Source organism: Microcebus murinus, chromosome 1, assembly GCF_040939455.1.
Source record: "Microcebus murinus isolate Inina chromosome 1, M.murinus_Inina_mat1.0, whole genome shotgun sequence".
NCBI classification, from domain to species: domain Eukaryota; kingdom Metazoa; phylum Chordata; class Mammalia; order Primates; family Cheirogaleidae; genus Microcebus; species Microcebus murinus.
The window spans coordinates 50,011,865-50,032,207 of NC_134104.1; the positions used below are offsets into that span (position 1 = coordinate 50,011,865).

The 20,343-nt window shown below is 37.0% G+C and overlaps 1 protein-coding gene across 2 annotated transcripts in view; it reads left to right on the forward strand.

The window, feature by feature from the left end:
• The first annotated feature begins 245 nt into the window (after positions 1-245).
• The window catches only part of ALCAM (activated leukocyte cell adhesion molecule), a 183,270-nt gene continuing 163,172 nt past the window's right edge, over positions 246-20,343 (forward strand). The window contains exon 1 of one of the 2 annotated variants that reach the window (XM_012777170.2): positions 246-852. In XM_012777170.2, coding sequence (XP_012632624.2) covers positions 780-852 — 73 coding nt within the window. In that variant the 5' untranslated portion in view covers positions 246-779. The remainder of the gene's footprint in view (positions 853-20,343) is intronic. The other variant, XM_012777171.2, reaches the window with a different exon arrangement.

A 20,343-nucleotide genomic window follows, 5' to 3' on the forward strand; every position in this document is an offset into this window, starting at 1 on the left:
GTTCCAGCGTCCGCTCCTCATTGGCAGGTGTGGCCGTGGGGGCGGAGTCCCCTGAAGCCCCGCCCACCGGGCGCGGGGCCGGGGCGCGCGGTTCTCCCCCATCCCGGAGCTGGGCTCGGTCTCGGACTCGGTCCTGCAGCGCCTCTAGGCTGCGGATTCGCGCTCCAACCACCTGCTCAGCGCTGCGTCCAGGGAAGCGGGGAGGAGACTGGAGGGAGGGAGGAGGCGGGAGGGAGGAGGAAAGAGGCAGCCTACACACGCCTTCCAGTCCCTCCACTCAGAGCAGCCCGGAGACCGCTGCCGCCGCTATCGCTGCTACCACCGCTGCCACCTGAGGAGACCCGCCGCCCCCCTGTCGCACCCCTGGCGATTCCTTGCTAGCACCGGGCTTTTAATGCACACTGGCACTACCATTATTATTATTATTCCAAGACAAGGAAAATAAAAGAAGATAACAGCCAAAAAGAGCCACGTACACCTTCCTGAATTACTCAAGTGTCTCCTGGAAAGAGGGTCTACAGTCCCCGGAGGAGCAGCCGGGGGACTGAGAGCAGGTGTTGCGGGGAAGGGAAGAGGAGTTGGGGACATTGCCTGGTGTAAAGTTGCGTGCGGCAGAGACCCGAAGGTGCAGCGCCACAGCCCCAGGGGACGGTGTGTCTGGGAGAAGGCGCTGCCCCCTGCGTCGGGACCCGCCAGCGCGCGGGCACCGCGGGGCGCGGGACGACGCCCCCTCCTGCGGCGTGGACTCTTGTCAGTGGACCACCAGAAGGAGGAGGAATATGGAATCCAAAACGGCCCCTTCCTGCCGTCTGCTCTTCTGCCTCTTGATCTCCGCTGCTGTCCTCAGGCCAGGTGAGCTAGGGCCTGGGAGCAGCCCGGGACTGACGTGGGTCTGGGGCAGTTTCCTCGGTCCCTGTTTCTGGCCTCGCACACTCGGAGCAGTGCGCCCAGAGGCGTGGGGGAGGTAAGGGGACAGCCGTCCGGGTACAGAGCTGGCCCCGGGCTCGGTCACCTGTGCCAAACGCTTGGGCTTGGCTGATTGGCTCAAGTTTGGGCAGAGAGCAGGGCACTGGGTAAATCTACAGGAACTTTGGGTGCTGCGTGGTTGGAGCTGCAGGGGCCCGTGGGAAGGATTCGTTCGACTCTCTCCCCTTGGCCCTGTGGCTCCCACCTAGGCGGCAGACTCTCCTTCTGACAATTCCTCCAGTCTCTGGTATCAAAGTCCACGGCACTGCGCCCGAGCAGTTTTCGTTTCGCTTAGCTATCGGATGAAAGTACTGCCCGCACTTTTTCATGATAAATCCCCTATAACTTCCCCTTGGTATGAGATGAGCAAGAGATGGGAGGGGTAGAGGAGAAAGGAAGGACTTTAATCGCCCCCTTTAAAATACCTCGTAATGCTTAAATTGTGGTTTTAAACTCCCCCCCACCACCACCAACCAGCCCCCTCGGTCCATTGTCTGCGTGGTGGTGAGTGTAGGGGTAGCAGACAAGTAACAGCCTGAACTGGAATTAGGAGCCAACCTTGAGACCTTAGTGATGGGCTTGTGGTCCTAGAGACTTGCGTTAGTTCTCAGTTCTGTACTGAGCCCTAGAAGAAAAAAGGGCAAAATTCCCAACTACTAAAATATCTCACGGGGAATCCCTTTCCACACCCTTGGGGTCGTCCTCTGGCCCTGGCATCCTCAGGCCCGCCAGGCAGCTGACATGAGTTGGTCCTAATCAAGTGACTGTGAGCTGGCATTCCGTGCGCTCACAGTCACTTGACAGAGCAGCAGGTTCATTTCCTCTCCTGCTCTGAGGATTTTGTGGATTTTTCTTTGAAGTTTTGATTTCTATCCCTTCATAGACAGTTGCCAGTTAAACTCCTACTTCCTGTTATTTTGGCCTATTTGTTCTTACCCTTTTCTTTAGCTTTTAGCAAAGAAAAAACTCACTTCCTTTTCGCATTTTTTATTCCAGCACATCCCTTCAGTTGCTAGCAAGCTGAGGCCTCGGGAGAGGTTTGAAAGCCTTTGAATCGCTCCCAGGAAAGCGGGGGGAGTGGGATTGGGGGCTGGAGCCTGAGGGAAAGATCACAAGTGTTTGTGAGCTGCTGCCGCCGCCGCTGTCGGGGTGGGGGGAAGTGCCCTCTCCAGATCTCTTTATTAAAGTTACATTTCTGGGTGAGGTAATGAGCTCACCTGCTGTTTCTGACGCTGAGAAAAAGGCGTCAGTGACAAATCTCATGCTCTGGGGCGGGGACTGTGAAACCGTAGTTCGTCAGGATTTGAAACAGGTGGGGTGGGGTAGGAACACTGGGGAGATGGGAAGCTGAGACCCCCTTGGGTCTGGCACAGTGCACATCTCACTTTTTCGTGATTCCACTCTCCGATAGAGGAAGAAAGGGCACTCTGGAGCCAAGGGGAGAGTCAAAAAAGGAGGATGAGGGTGATGGAGGTTTGTGAAATACAAATATCCACACACCCATAGTTGGTTTTCAGTTAACCCTCTCGCGACTTTGAGAATGTAATCTCACCTACATCTTCACCCCCTGACCACACTCACACGCCCGTTGCCCTTTCCGTGCGGTCGCGCTGGAATGTGTTTTCAGTTGGGCCACGTCAGAGGACAGGTCTTTCCACACACTCTACTGCTAAAAGGGGAAAGGTTCCGCTTTCAGATCTCGTCTGCGATTCTTCTGCAGCCGCATGCTCGAGTGTGCAGCGGGCTCGGAGGTGCGCGCTTTTCGCAAGCTTTTCGCCCTCTCGCACCGCCTCCAGCCACCGCTGGTCCGGGGGTCGGATGCCGCAGACCTTTAGATCAGTGGCTTCCCTGAATTACCGGGCTGACATTGCGCGAAATTCTCGGCGAGATGTCAGTGTGTTTTAAAAGGAAGAATTATGACACTAAAAGGAGACGTGTCTACTCTCAGAAAGCACGCCCTGGACTGCAAGCGCGCCTCCTTCAGAGCCCTCTGCGGAGCAGAGTCCGGTGGGGTGGGGTGCGGTGCCAATGGCTGGCTTGGGGCTGGGGGGATGTCACTGACTTCCCTGCCTACCGCCCTTCATTTCCGGAGCGGTTTTAATATTGTGTGCCCAGGACTTCGGAACCGAAATTCGAGTTTGTGAAACTGCTCCTCCAGTTTTGCTGTAGTCGCTACATGGTCATTGGTATATTTTAGGCATGCCATATTACCTGTCTTGAAGGGAGGGGAAGAATATATATGAACCACGGAAACTGAATTCAGAGATAAAGGCAGTGAAGTGTGTGTGCTCAGCATCCCAGACAGCAAGAATCTCATTATTCTTGTAGAAAGAGCGTCAGCCTGTGGTGACATTTTGTATTGCTTTAAAAAAAAAAAGGCTTTTCTTGATTATTTACAACGAGGAGGTGGGGCGCTGCAGTTAACTGTTTCTTTACTTGAGTCATTTGTGTGCACTGCTCTCAGATTTTTCGTAACTACTCACTGATAGAAGGTTCATTCCAAGACATAAGCACACACAAAGCTTTTCAGTGGGATATTTTGTTTGGAACATATCAATGTGTCTCAACAGGACTTGGGAAAAGCATCAATTCAAATAATGTCCTTTCAGACTACTGATGTGGGACTATTAAAATTTATAAATTGAAAAACTGCAAACTGTTTAGTAGCCAATATATATTGTTTTTTCCTTGGTGATTTATTTAATCCAACCACAGTTTACAATTTAATGGGGTATTATTCACAGTAAATTGGTTTTCTAGGCTTAGCTGGGGACCATCTACCTTCAGGCACTTGTGGAAGTCATTTAACCTTTTTGGGCGTCAGCTTTCTCATGTGTAAAATAAAAGGATAGGCTAAGGACCTTCTCAGGATCTACTCTCTCATATCACTTATAGCTCAAAAACTCTTTTTTTCTAAAGTCTTAAGGTAAAAAACTGATTTGGGCAGGCAGAATCATTTTCTAATAGTATTTTTCTAACAATCTTAGTCTAGACAAAATTCATATAAATCCTATTACTATAAAAGTATCTATGAACTTCAATTGCTAATTTTCTATTTTCTTCTACTTTTAAAAATTCATTATAACATTGGTGCTTACTCCTCCAGCCCTGAATAGGGCCATTAAAGGAAAGTGTAACTTAGGGGAATTAGTCTCCCACCCTCCTAGGAAAACAGACCTCAAAAGTGGGAAAGATTTTTAGGTTTCAGAAAACTCTTTTACTGTAACCCATCTCTCTTGCAAGCCTACCTTTATTTAACCTGCATGTGTTGTTCCTAAGATGAGATGTAAATGATGATTAGAAAATGTTCATGTATCAAAGCCTTATATATATCCCCTAAAATTGCTCCTCAAGAATGAAGTTGATTTCCACCGTGGTTGTAGATGCAATATAGAAGAAAATAGAAAATACTAATACTTTTCTATTATTTTAAAACATAGAAATCCAAAATATTTGGCCTTATGAGACTCCAAACTTTTTCTGACTTTTTAGAAAATTAAAGTAGCCTAGCTTTTGTAATAGAAATTGGATGAGAATGTATGTGTACTGTTTACTTATGAAAAAGAAGAAAAATTTTTTTTTTAATGCATTCTCGACTGTGGCATAAAAAGAAGAAAATTAATGAAAACTTACTTTAATAGTCTTAAGTGTTATCAGAAATCTATTTACATTGTAGTCAGTAGTCATGTATTCAGTTTTTAGCTATGCCATATGAGAGTGTTGTGATCTTCTGTTGAGTTATTATTCTGCTCCTTTTCATTTCCCATCTGTAAAATTTTCTCTCTGTGTGAGGCATGGTTCTGAATCTGGTGAGATTAGTAATTCCTTTGCTCAGCATCTTTATTTTTTCAAGTAAAACATGCTATATTAATTAACACTTTTATCATATTTTTAATAGAAAAAAACACCCTTTAATTTATTCCACTTAATTATTACTTTGAACATTTTATTGAAAGAAGGCAAAGTGTTTTTCTTTTTACCTTCTCTTTGTTTTTCCTCCCTCAAGTTTTCATGCCATTAAACATGGGCCTTTGAAAAACTGAGCACTATGTAAGTTGTCATCATTACTTGGTGTAAGATGGCAGCACTTTGTCAGATAGTATTTTAAATGCTTTATAATCACTGTGTCTTGTATTTCCAAACACACCACTTTCTGTTCTAGCCATTTACTTAACATAAAACACCATCAAAGAGTTCTAGCTCCCTGAAGCTATTAACTCAAGTAGACACTTGCAATTTATATACCAAATATGCAGGAGAACCACATAGGTACAGCTATGATAAAAGAGTATCTCTGTGCCTCTTTGTACACACAGAAACTTAAAATGTAATTCCTCTCACAGTGTTAGTTTTATTCTTCATTGTTAAGTTTTCACAAATGCTCATTTCATTTCTTACGCATGAATGTATATGACATATGAAGAATGAGCTAACTTACTGGGAAACTAAAGAATGTTTTCTTGGGAATGGTGGATAATAAATTAATATTTATTTCATTATTACTTTTGTATTTCAGCTCATTGTATTTTCAATAAGAAATTTAAAAGATCAGAAAGATGTTTATTTATACTTTTCATTCCTTTTTTTTTATTAGAGTAGAATTTCCCATTTCAAATGGAGAGTAAAGACAAGACTAAAATGCATATTCTATATTCAAGAAAATAACATAGGCTCTTCTGTAAGGTTAAATTCTACATTTATAGTATCCCTGCAGTATACAGCGTATAGTCGTATTTTGGAGGTTGCTGGTATTTTCATTCAGCTTATTTTCTGTTTAAATAACAAATTTCATATTGTCTTCTCCACCTTATTGTTGGATGGAATACCTTATATATTTTAGATAAGACTAGTTCCAAATGTGCTGTGGTTTTCAGTAATTGTTTTATGGTAACCTATTATCATAGCCCATTATTGTAGTGTATGTTCCAAGACTGAAATTAGCTTTTAATGCTTCCTCTCTTATTTATCCAGACAGTTCTCAATTATCCATTCCATTGAAGGGGAAATCAGAGTTGTGCACAATACGAAACAGCTTCTAATCAAAGGATTACTTAATTTGACTTTGAGTTGAGGTATTTCAATGAACATGCCTATACTTGGTCTTCTAAGAATTCATAGTATTTTTTCAACATAATGAACTGTAATATCATTTCAACATAATGAACTTTTTTCCCCATAAACTGTGGGGAAATAGATTAATCAGAAACTAGACAGATATCTAGCTTCTCTCGCTTGTTTCTCTATTAAAGTTATTAGTATTATTTTTCCTCTTTCCTATATTATTCCTTGAACTGATGTATCATGTTGGCCAAAGTCCAACTGAAAACATCCAAACATCCATGAGATGAAATTAAGCCTTTCTAGTCTTTGCAAATCATAGAAATATCATTGATTCTTGATGTTCATTTACAAGGATAACAAACTATGACCATGGCAATTGGTACATTCTTCTGGCTTTGTTCAATCGCACTTCCATTAAGAATCATTCGCTTCCCTCTGAAAAATCACATTTTCAATTTTTAGAAAGATTTTAGCCTCACTTGATGACCGTTTTTCTTAAGTAACTTGTTTCTTTTCATTTTGTTTTGTTTTATTTCATTACTTCATATGAGTTTTCATGAAGGAATACAGAAGCAATCCCCTTTTCTTAATACAAGTTGGCTTGGCAGCCAAGTAGAATGACTCCCTAGCAGGATTTTCACACAGTTGCTTTTAGGAAAAAAAAAATGCTACTTATAATGAATTATGGGGTCACTGTAAACACTCAAAATCAGTTATATCAAATCCATAAATGGCAGGAGGATTGGGGCTTCAATTAAAAAGGTTTCCTTTTTATTATTTACCTTACTGTGATGATGTCAACAGAGAAGTTAACTAAATTGGTAGATTAAGATATTAACCAGCACTCCAAGACAACATTTTCTTAGAATAATTCCCAAAGATGCTTATACCTCAGAAATTTATGTAAGTAGATTTTTATCCTTTTCACCTGTAGGTTATAGTTTTAAAGAGTACTAGTTTTAGGTTATTTTATATAAACTGCGAATGAAAAAAAATAACTTTTTTGTACTTTTTGTCTTTAATGCAAAATCAGTTTTGAAATATCAACAATGCCTAAGTGTCTCCTAACTTTTCCCTTATCCCTGTACTTGTCTTCTTGTAGCACTTTTATTTTTTTGCCACGTTGCATTATGATATTGGTTACTCTTTTTCTCAATTTACCATTAATTTTTTAAATACCAAATCTTATCTTCATCTGTGCATCCTCAAGTACAGTAAATAGTTTACCACCTAGACGCTGCTTCAAGTTCTTTTTCTTTGCATTAAATATGACCAATGCATATATGGAGAATTAAGCTCCTCCATAGGGTAGCACCTGAAAATGACAAGATGATTACAAGAAACTTTAGGATATAAATGATTACAAGAAAACGATTACAAGAAACTTTCCCAAAGAACTTGGGAGTTGAAGATATAATATTGCTCCCTGAGTATTAAACTGGAAAATAAAACCATCTTAAAAGCACAGATGTATGCAAAACTGTCTGAGTAGGAAGAAAGATTCACAGGTCATCAAGACATGATTGTTCTTTGACTGTATTAATGGGGAAAACAAGAAAAGAAAAGATTATGTATTTAGTAAGGAACTTGTGATTAAGGATGGAAAAAGCTTTGGTCAGTAGAAAAAACAGAAAAAGTAGAGTGGTTGATCAAAATATGGTTATTGAAGATATTAATGCATCCAAACACTTTATCTTGTGGTGAAAGTGGCCTCTGACTGGAAGACACGACTTTTCCAGCTCCCTTAGCAGTTGTAGCTTTTCTAGTAGAGATAGATGAAACTCATTATAAGGGCCTAATGCTGTAAATACTCAAATCTTATAATGAATTTTTCCCATACTGGAAAAATTTCATGGCCACTTAGAAATCATCTAATTATAATGTGACTTCTTATATAGCTAATTTACAGAGAGAGGATGTCCTGGCTGGACGATGGTGAGCATTCTATATCCTTGGCAATAATTACTTTAATGTAAACCAATAAGCTGGTTTATGAGTTTGGGTAGAAAGAGTTCATGCCTGAAAGATGGGAAAACTTTTGGTAAACAGCCAAAAGAAGTTTCTAACCTTTTAGGACTAAAGACTATACACTGAAACATGGACAGTCTATCTTGTGAGCCCTCTTAAGGTACAATCAGCTAGCCAATCCCCAGAGGACACCTATTATGTCACCTGTTGTCACCTTTTGTTTTATCTATTGTAGATATTTATTTTTTATTAATATTCCTTTAATGTATTTTGATAGTATCTGGCTTCGTATGCACGTTATTAGTAGGTGGACCATGCATCCTGGTATATCCCAAGATGGTTCTGGTTTATGCCTGACATCCTGGTGCAGTTATTAATGGCACCCTCCTTCACTCTCACAAGTGCAGTTTGGATGGCAAATTATATGGTCACCAGATAACTTGTGTGTCTATATGTCTGTGTTAGAGTACTTAACCATAAGAAATACACTCATCATTCTGAACAAATGCGTATTTCTAACCCTTTTAAATTTAAATAGCAGCTACAGTGAAATATCACTAAGGGGTTACATGCCCCTTTCATGTCAAGTATAATAAAAACATGAGGCTGTAGCCTGAAATTCCAGAATGTTGTGGATGTTGAACATTGAGGATCTCATGGTTTTGAGTGGAAACTGAATTTACCTGAGATGCCAAAGGAATAACAGTGTTTGAAATTCACCTGGGAGTTACACTTAGCTATGAGGTTATTTAGGGAATGCCTATTTTAGTCTGAACCTAAAATCCTTTTGCAGAAAATAATACTATTTCCATCCTGTTCTTCTATGAGGTTTCTCAATAGCTCCATTATCAGATTGTATCTAAGAAAAATTATCGGGGATGTCTATAACATTGAAAGAAGCCCCAATCTGTACATGTAAGCTACAGTGTTATCATTCAGAAATGGTGAACTGACTTGGACAACCAAGGGTATGGTTAAGACAGTTGATCTAACACTGACCATTTCTACAAAATTAAGCATCCATATGTTATTTGGTTCAACTATCTCAGAATATCTCAGGTGCTCAGAAAACCTCAGAAATGGATGGACGTAGGAAAGTTGAAAGGGCCTTATCTAAGCATGCAAGATAAAGGATGCCATAGTTGTGCTCTCATTAGCAGGATAGAATGAAGGGAGAAGGCATTGGCCACTGTGGTTAAAACTCTTGTCAGCATATACTCAAGTCTTTCCCCTAATGGGAAGTTTCTGGGAATAGGATTTACTTCGCTCTAAATCAGGCAAAGAACATAAGAAGAGGTCTAGCTGCTGTTCCTAAATTTTTGAACCACAGTGTATCATTTAACTATTGCTGCATAATAGAAGTCCAAAACACAGTGGTTTAAAACCATTTATTTATTTAGTGTATTATTTTTCAGGTTGGCAATTTAGTCTGGACTCAGTTGGGGGGTTTTCTGGTTTGAGCTATTTTACTGCAGTCTGCAGTGGGTCAGCCTAGGAAGCTTTGCTTCTGGGAGGTGTCTGGCTGTTGTTCAAAAAAAATAAAAATCATCTCCATATATTTTCATTCCCTAAGAGGCTCGCCTAGACTTGTTCTCTTGGTAGAAGCAGAGTTCTCAGAGAAAGCAGAAGTGTACAAGACTTTTTGAGGCCTAGACTCAGAACTGACTAACCATCACTTCTGCCACATTCTGTTGGTGAAGACAAATCATAAGCCAAGCCCAAATTCAAATGTGGGGAAATCATCTCCACTTACTGAATGGAAAGAGCCAAAAAAGTCACCTTGCAAAGGATGTGGATAAAGGCCATGCAGGAATAACTTGAACCATTTTGCAGTTTACTGCAACTGTTTACTATTCACAATAGTAATAGGGAATGTGACAGCAAGAAGGACCCTGACTGCAGAATCCTTGGGCACACATTCACAATTTACACCCTTCTCTTTGAGATCTTTGGGCAAAAAAATATGAGCTATCGGAGAGGTTCAAGCAGTGTCCAATAAGAACACTATTTCCTACTGCTAAAACCTTAACTTCCCCGGGAATGAAATTATGGAAAGTTGAAATGTGGTAGAAGAAGGGTTGTTGGAAAGATGAGAAAATTTCTTACATTTTCATCCTGCTTAGCCCCTATTTGAGAGCTGAGGTAAATGAAGCCACAGGTTGAGAGATTACCTAAAATCTAAATAGCAAATTAACCACAGTTCTTAGAGACAACAGTGTTTTTAGTTTCATTTATGCTTAGACTCACAGATTAAAGATTTTGAAGCTGTCTTTGAATTATAAAATTACTTAGCTACTTGTCTAACATTGCATTTTGGCCAGCCCAAAATTAAAACACACTTAAATTAACCATTGAACATATATAACAGCATTGAACATTAATTGAGTGCTCAAAATGTGCAAAGCATTGTGCTTTAGGATACAGAAATAAACTAATTACTATACAGTCAAAGTCCTTTCACTTAAAGACGTTATATTCTCTCTGGAAAACAGGTATCAATTAACCAACTATATAACTATTTGACAGAAATTTTATTATATAAATACCCCAAAAACTATAAAAAAGCATTTTACTACAGAGTGGCCAGGTCTAGTCTAAAGTTAGGAGACACTCTGAAAAGTTCTTTCAGGAAGTGGTATCTGAGGCATGTGCTGAGGCTGAGGGATGAGCATGAGTGAAGGCACTAAGGTGGAAAGGAACATGGTTTCTAACTCCTGGAATTGAAGAAGAGCCTGTCCTTTTTCAGGGACAAAAATTCTGAAGGTTGAGGCAAAAACCAGGGATTCCTTGAAGTTGTTCAAATACTTTCCTATAATCTCCTTAGTTGACTTACAAGTTTTGGGGCCCAGAAGGAGAGGATCTCTTTGTCTTATTCTAATACTCATGTACTAGGAAATATACTAAAGGAGTATTTGCACATACTCCTTCCTCCTTAAAAAAAAATAATAAAGTGGAAACATACTACACACACCATTTTGCACTGTTCCTCTTTCACTTAGAAGAACATTTTGGAGATTACAGGGGTGCCCTATGATCAGGACATGTAGCTCTACCTCATTTTTTTTTTAAATGCCATATTGGATTTTATTGTATCATCATGACTAATTTAACCATTTCACCAGTTCTTGGAAGTGTAGCTTGTTTTCAATCATTTGTTTCTATTAATACCAACTAGAACACTGAACATCCTAATACATGCTCATGTTCATATGAGCAGTTATGTTGGTAGGATGTCTTGGGAGTGATATTGCTGTGTCAAAGAATATATGTATTTTTCACTTAGAAAGAAATTCTCAATTTACTGTTCAAAGAGTATGCACCTTTAAAGAATCCCAACAGAGGTATGTAGGGATGCCTCTTTATTACACTCTCTCCTTAAGTCTGTACTATTACTATAACCTTTTAAATCAGGATACTAAGTTGGATTTTATTTATCTAAACCTTATGGGAAAAATAGAATTATAGAAGTAAAGACGCATACTCATATATGAGGCAAAAGTTATAGATATATTGGTGCCTAACTTTATCATACATGAGATAGGGCCAAAAATGGGGAAAATAAGTGTTTACTATGATTTTTTTTATCATTGTTCTTTTCACATAAAATTAACTTTTAGAACATTAATTGTGTAAGCCATCATTTCTTCCATTTTGTAAGATTCATACTCCCTAGAATCAGATTGGCTAAACTGAGACAGTGGATTAGGGGGCAAGAGCTATAGGCAGGAGTATTTAATACTGTTTATCATTACAAATAATGACTTCAAAGTATTTTATCAGTTCATCATAGGTACAATATACATTGTGTGAGTGGTGGGACTAATGTCACTTTGTAAACTTTGTATAATACATCTTATCAAGCGAAATTATTTTAAGTAAATCATATTTTGAACAATTCTTCCAATAAATTTATTCCAACAGGCTCAACAGAAATTTTTAAAACCTGATAAAAAGTACAATCTTCTGAAAATTAAAAAAAGTATCAAATGTGTTTGCCTCTGTAATTTTTGAACCTATTATGGAAAGTAGGAATAAAAATCTATTTTTATAGCCACTTTTATATATAAAAACCATAGCGATATGTATACAAAGAGTTTTCCACAAGTATATGCTGAAGGTAAATTTTTAATAGAAGGCAACAAATATTCATAATGGAGTTAATATTAGTATGCACATACTGGAATTTCATGACTCAAGCTGCTTCTGCTAGTCATTTAGTTTTAAATGTTCAAAGTTGTGGCATGTATATATTATTCTGCAAGTATTTTCTCTATCTGGTGATAGATGTGACACTTTCTAAGAAGATTGTTTATTGTGATTATAGATATAGGTTTTATATTTTTGTAGAATTGGACATGGCTCTATATATGAATAATGTTTGTGAAGTCAGATCTAAGAGTAAAATGTAATATGTATTTATATTTACTCCATTAAATAAGTCCCCACTCAACCCAACCTCAGTGGACAGTGGATGTTAGCCTAGTTCTAAAATAGAGTTTCTTTGAGAAGTGCCTGTTCAGTATAAGATTAAATTGCTTTTCTTATCATACTAGAATGGCAAATAAGTATCTGATTATTGAAACAAACTCTTCATCTTATTAGCTGTTTTCCTCTTTGCTGACAAGAAATATGTCTCTCTTCTAAAAGAAATGATAAAACAATAAAAAATATACAGTTTTGGAGTACAATTTGGAGGTTATTATTTTCTAGAATTGATCCAAAATATTTGGTTAGAAAGGATTTCAGCTGTTTGAGCAGTGACTTTTTTTTTGTAGATAGTATAGTTATATCTTCATGGTATTATAAAAGAATTCTCTGCTTGATTTTTATGAACTTTCCATGCTTACAGATTCCACACTGTCTATGCAAAACCTAGATCCCATTGCACAAGAGCTCAAGCACTTGGGCTATGGATCACAGAATTAGTTTGCTTTCAAGATATGCTCTCAGTTTTCTCATTTACAAATTGTGGACAACAATACTACCAAGTTCATTTTATTTGAATATTTAAGAAAGTCATGAGTTTATATTGTGTTTCTCGGTGCTTGGAACATCGTGGACACTCAACCAATAATAATTATTATGAATCACATTTTACAGTAATCATAATATTTTAATAATGTCAGTTTATTCACATCAAAAAACTTGTGAAATACCTCATTTTACTGATTAGGGGGTATATTTCAGTTCCTTCTGAGTACATTTTGGGTTTTCACAACAAAACTAGAAAGCATATTTTATTAGCATGTTTTATAATCTCAATAAATGTCTAGTAACTTTCAGTTTTATCAACTTAGGAAAAAGCAAAAGAAAAACATAAATTTAAAATTACAGCTTTGAAATGTAATTTTCTTCAAACAAAAAGCCATTAAGAAAAAGAAATATGCTCTAAATTATAAGGACATAGATAATGTACTATATTATCTTAGAAATTGACATTTTGTATGTGTTTCTGTAATTTGAAAATATTAGACCTTAGAAAGAGAAAACATTTTCAATTATTGTAATGTAGTCAATTTGATGATAAATACAAGGACATTTTCTCAAATATAATTCAATAGAGGGAGCTCTACTGCTTTCCTTTTATGAGCACTGCAGGATGCTTCCATTTATTATGCTTTTCTACTGACCTCTAATTTAATAGTGCAAATTATTAAAAACCTGTAATTTTAATATTAAGAATATTTTGTAATTGAGAGATATCCTCCTTTTATCATAGGATTCAAATACTTCTGCAATAATATGATTAAAATCCCAGTTCTTAGTTCTCTGTACCTTTTGGATAATAAATCACTAGAAGAAATAAAGTAAGTATACACTTCAGAAGCAAGGCACCAAAAGAAAAAAATTTATTTCTAATGATAATATAATGCATGTTTTTGATATTAATTTTGTGGTAGTTATTAAATTCAAACTGTTAAAATGTGAATAGTCAGTTTTTCTTAATTACTTTGCCTAGATTTTTAACCAAATGATTATATATTTCTACATGGAAACAGTCAGCACTCACATCCTTCCTTCCTTTTTTATTTTCACAAATGTCTCCTTTAATTTAGATAACTTCAATTATACTTTCAATCAAGTTGATATTCATCATCTTATCTATTATTGACTGTAAAGGTAACTTTTAATTTGGTTATGATGCAAGAAGTTGTTGGTTTTTCTTGCACAGAATCTTATAATTTTTTTCACAAATCCAATAAAAATGGTTAAAAATTTAAATGGTTAAAAATTTATAAGACATCTACTAAGGTGCTGCTTTATAAAGGAGATATTATCTACTCTGTATATGACACTGACAATTCATTTACCTTTTATGACATTTATTTTTGTCATGGAAGTATTGTAGCATGTGGTTTCTCTGCAGCTCAAAAATTCCAAGATTCAATATTATACTTTGATTTTTAAAGAGAGTATGCACACATAGGTGTGTAAGTTTGAATTGATAATAAGCAACAATTTTACTCTAAGTCCAATTAAGAAAACAATTTTTTTTTTTTTTTTTTTTTTTTTTTTTGAGACAGAGTCTCACTTTGTTGCCCAGGCTAGAGTGAGTGCCGTGGCGTCAGCCTAGCTCACAGCAACCTCAAACTCCTGGGCTCGAGTGATCCTTCTGCCTCAGCCTCCCGGGTAGCTGGGACTACAGGCATGCGCCACCATGCCCGGCTAATTTTTTATATATATATCAGTTGGCCAATTAATTTCTTTCTATTTATAGTAGAGACGGGGTCTCGCTCTTGCTCAGGCTGGTTTTGAACTCCTGACCTTGAGCAATCCGCCCGCCTCGGCCTCCCAAGAGCTAGGATTACAGGCGTGAGCCACAGCGCCCGGCCAAGAAAACAATTTTTAAATGATGATACTCATTTTTTAATTGAAAGTGGAAATCATTTTATTACATTCTAGAGAAAATTGTATAATACCAAATACCACACATTCGATTTCCTAATTTATTACTAAAATGCTATCAGTAAAATAGGTGATCCAGTTCTCTGGTGTATTTAAAAATTGCCAACACAGAAACAGCTTTTTAACATTTCATATTGAAATTATGTTATCTGTCATCATGGCAATACTAGGAGGGAAGCCTGTAGCTTGGTCATAATAACAACTTAAACAAATCACAATTTTAAATATCTTTTAAAATAAGTGCTAGTTTTATTGTATTTACTTTCTGTTATAAATTTGACTTTGAAATTATGGTTTCTGTAGCCAAACTGTGTAGTTCTGAAACCTATGTCTCCACCCTTCACTTTCCCAATTGGATGACATTGAGCAAATTACTTACCCCCTCCCCTTTTCTGTAGTATCTATGCAGTAAAGATAACAGCACCTATCTTGTTAGCTTGTTGTGACAGTCAAATGAATTCATACACATAAAACTCATTAAACAGAATGATTTCCAAATAGTAAGCTCTTAATAAATGCTAGTATTATTCAAGTATTTGAATCTTCAATCTTTTCCTTTCCCCAAAATGTGATTATATACCCAGCTTACTGATATAGATATATAAAGAGGAGAGGTTGTTCAGAATTATAAAATTACCAACTTTAGCTCCTCTCTACTGAAGACTTTTTCTACTCAAAATGGAATATGAATGAGAGTAATATCATATTATTAATAATAATTGGGCATAACCTTGAATCTATTTACCCTATAAAACAAGTCATTCACAAACTCCAAGACCTCATCCATTAATTGTTAGTATCATCTTTATTATGTTTTAATTTCTATCTGATAATGAAACATCAATGCATGGCAATTTTGAGGTTGAAATCCAAATTTAAAAAGGAAATTCAAAGCTAAAAATGAGATACCTTGCATTCTATAGTATATAGTCTCTGAGTGCAATTGGTATTTTAGGTCATTAGTGTAAGTAGGCCAGAGGGAACTTAGAAGTAAAAAAAGTGTGTGTGCTTAAAAGAAAGATTTGTATAGACTGTAAATTCAGAGTAAAACAGAGCCCAGTGATCATAATATTTTAGGGAAATGAAAAAGAAAACATAGTCTAACATACTTCCCAAACTTCAGTTTAGCCTCCCTATAATCTTTTCTCTCTTTTGCCATCAGAATGATATAAGATATCAATTAAATCTTGTAACTGCTCTGCTTAAAATACTTCAAAGGCTCCTCCATGCAGTCAGGGTGAAATACAAACTTCAGTTTTCTTGGAATTCCATGCACTAGCCATACTTTTAAATGTGCCATGTCCTTCTCATTCCCTGGATTATTCAAGTCTCTGTCTTGTTCTATCTAGATCCTTCTTTCCTTTACACCCTCTCCCATTACCTTCCCTTTGCCTGAATAACTTGCATCCACATTCTTCAAAATACATTTAGATTCCATATCCTCCAGAAATTCTTTCCTGAACTCCCTAAGGTACCTGTCCTCTGCAATTCCAGAGTTCATTTCCTTTATTGCTTTTTCACATTTATTCTTGTCTCTCTCCCTTAATGGATTTTTGTGTTCCTCATGCTCTTTAAACTAACATATCATTTTAAGAAATAGATTTTTACTGATAAAAACAGTATAGAATTGGATTTATCACAGATTTTATTATCTGATGGTATTTGATAGCCGAAAACTTAATGGTTTGTCTGATGTCTCTTTTTTGGATAAAATAATCTTAAATTCCTATAATCTTTATATGTAAATTCTTTTTTATGGGCCTTGACTTATTTCTTTATTTTATTTTATTTTATTTTATTTTATTTTATTTTATTTTATTTTATTTTATTGAGACAGAGTCTCACTTTGTTGCCCAGGCTAGAGTGAGTGCCGTGGCATCAGCCTAGCTCACAGCAACCTCAATCTCCTGGGCTCAAGCAATCCTGCTGCCTCAGCCTCCCGAGTAGCTGGGACTACAGGCATGCACCACCATGCCTGGCTAACTTTTTCTATATATATTAGTTGGCCAATTAATTTCTTTCTATTTATAGTAGAGATGGGGTCTTGCTCTTGTCAGGCTGGTTTCGAACTCCTGACCTCCAGCAATCAGCCCTCCTTGGCCTCCCAGAGTGCTAGGATTATAGGCGTGAGCCACCCCATCCCACCCTGTTTCCTTATTTTAAATCCTTCCCAGCTGTTCCAAATTTTAACTTTTTAAAATTTTCAAATGCTAAGAGGGTACAAATGGTCTTATTAAATAGATAGCTTTTATAATGCTTAAGCCAGGGCTATTAGTGTGTCCATCACCCAAATAGTGTTTATTGTACCTGTTAGGCAAGTTTTTACCTCCTCCTTCATCCCACTTCTTCATTTCCCATGAATTTTACTTCTTTCTGTGCCCATGTGTGCCCGTCTATTAGTTCCAAATTATTAGACATTGCGTATAGTGTTTGTTTTTCCATTCTTGAGATACTTCACTTAGGAAAATGGTCTCTAGTTCCATCCAAATTGCTGCAAAAGACATTAATTTATTTCTTTTTATGGCTGAGTAATACTCCAAGGAGTGTGTATGTGTGTATTAATCCACTCATGAGTTGATGGACACTTAGGTTGATTCCACATCTTTGCAATTTTGAATTGTGCTGCAATAAACATTTGAGTGGCATTGTCTTTTTGATAAAATGACTTCTGAAAAAGCCATAAAGGCAGCAGCTTGTACTAATAAGGGAGGAGAATGGAGGGATGAGAGGACTCCTTTTCAGAGAGAAAAGAAAGAAAAAACCAAATGCTAGCATGAAAATAAACTTGCTATTATCTTTAGAAAGAAATTACCACAATGGTTTATGTGGACCAGTAGCATCATGTTATAAGATAATTTTTCTTCTTCAGCTTTGCTGTGACAGCTAGTTGATAATGTTGATAATACATTCTAGTAATTCCAAATTTGAATCTCTTCTCTCAATAATTAAAATTCAGTTAATTTTTTATTTTGAAGGGGGAAGAGCAATGGTTGTAAAGAAACTTCTTGCAGAGGAATTTTGATGAAAATGTGTCCTGAAATCCAGAGAATTTTTGTTCAAATTTAGCAATGCTTGTTAAGTTCTACAATAGCAGATGTGAATTTATGGTACTTTATTCAATTTTGGGAATTCTGAATTGTTTTAGTCTGCTTAATTCTATAGTGAATCCAAATTTCAGTTAAGTAATGCTAATTAATATCATTTAGTATGAAGTTTACATAAACATACCAGGTACCTGTTGGTTTCCAACTGAGCATATCTGAATATGCTCAGATCTGTGGTGAATGCTGAAGGCTTGTCTATACAGATTCAGTTCCATACCTCAGCCAATGAGAATCTAGGAAAACTGTTTTTGAAACTACTCCCCCATAGATGAATGAAACATATTATTGAATGATCTGCTCTAAACCCAGGCATCAGTAATACTGAGATATGACTTGGGCATTGAGCTTCTGCTTCTCTTCACCCAAAGAGTTTATGTCCCAAGTTTACAGAGGAAGTTACAATTAGAGAAATGAGTATAACAAAGAGGTGAGTAGGTGACTTTTCAAATTCTGAAAAGAGAAGTCTGATCTGTAAACAAATCCGAAAGAAGAAATGAATATAAGAAAAGCAGACTTAGGAAGGCAGATGTGAACTGGTGAAATGTCTTTGCTTAGAACAGGTGCCTCAACAACTGTTTTGAATCAACTACACAATAGTTCATGAATGAGCCAACTGAACAGAAACATTCAAGGCCAGCACAAACTATAGATATGGTTCTAGTCACAGGTTCCCTCCCTTGTTCTATTCACAAACAGAGCCCAGTCTAATCCATTCTCATTGGCTGGGAATATTATACCCCAGGCCTAGTTTTCACAAAACTTTTCTCCATTCCTTGCCTTCCTATCCCAATTCACCCATGAACCCTATTCCTAGACATTAGGCCCTTCTTAGTCATGAATATTTTCTTTTAAAAATTAAAATCGTGTGAAAAGTGTGTTATATTCTTTTCTACTGAGTTAGGCACATTTATAAGCCTACCTGTTGAGACACAAATCACTAATTCATGAATTTACAGATAAGTAGTATTATTATTTTCCTTTTTCAAGCACAATCCCTTATATTTAGAATGCTATCCTTTTGATCTTTTAATCCTTTAACCTGAAAGCAACCAGGCAGCATAAGCAAATTACCCAATAAACATTGTTTTTCCAACAAAATTTCACTCTACTAAAATTGAATTAAATGTTGATGATATTTCAAATTGACAGATTTTTAGCTTGCCTCTTCTTTTTACCACAAGTCAATCTCAAAATAAAAATTTTGATATTTTTTCCATAGGAGAAATAGTTAGAATAACTGAAGACTAATTATATTTTCCACAGAAGTATGCAGTAGTCTCATAGGCTGAGTTTCCAAATGAGGTTGCTAGAGGGAATGGTAAGCGGAAATAAAAATAAAATAAAAAATCCTCCCCACCTACACAAACACACACGCACACACACACAAAGAAACCATCAAACAAAGCTCAAAAGTACTTCAAACATGAGATCATCTTTTACTTTACTTTTTTGTTGCTTGTTTACTTTGCCTTCTGGAAATATTGCACAATCTATTAGCTTTTTCTCTTTAGATGTTTGAAGAATACAGAATGTACTGCTAACTTTTAAAAAACTAACATTGATTCTCACAACAGAGCCAGTGTATACTTGTTGGCCACATACCTACATTGTTAAATGCAGTTGTTTCACAAATAATAAAATAAAAAAGAAATTAAGAAAACAGGTTCTATGCAAATGGCCCACTCCACTAACTTTATTATTTAGTGATTAAACTGGAAAACATTTAATAATGAATGTTGATTCATCATTGTTGAATCAGTAACAGTTACCGGGAGCATTTTCAAGTTAATTAGGGAGATCAGGACTTTCCTTCTTGGTGAGGGCTGGCTAGCGTGATCAATGGCAGAGTGACGTGATGGAAGACTGGAGAAAGCAACAGAAGACCAAGGTTTCAGTTCTGCCTTTACCAGCAGCCCTGGGATTTTGGTTAATCACTTCATATTTCTGTTCTGTTTCTTTGCTTGTTCATTGATGACATTAGACTACAACTGCGTGGGCATCCTTTCATGTGACAGTTAATGTTGTGTGATTTTACTCCACTGCCAAATAAAAATGACTTTTTCATTGTCTCTTGTTTTGCATTATTTGCATTTTTGTCTTTATCAGTATCCATAATTAAGAGTTAAGCATGTAACATTTTTCAGATTGAGATTCCCTAGTCACAGTGGACCATAAATGAAACAATTGGGATATAGAAATAAAAATACATTACAGTATAAAAGCATTAACAGAATGTAAAGTTATAACAGACAAGAAGGCATACAGTCTCTTCCCTATTAACACTGAACAAAGTTTCTATGGGAGTATAACGCTATATTTCATTTCAGTGTCCACATTG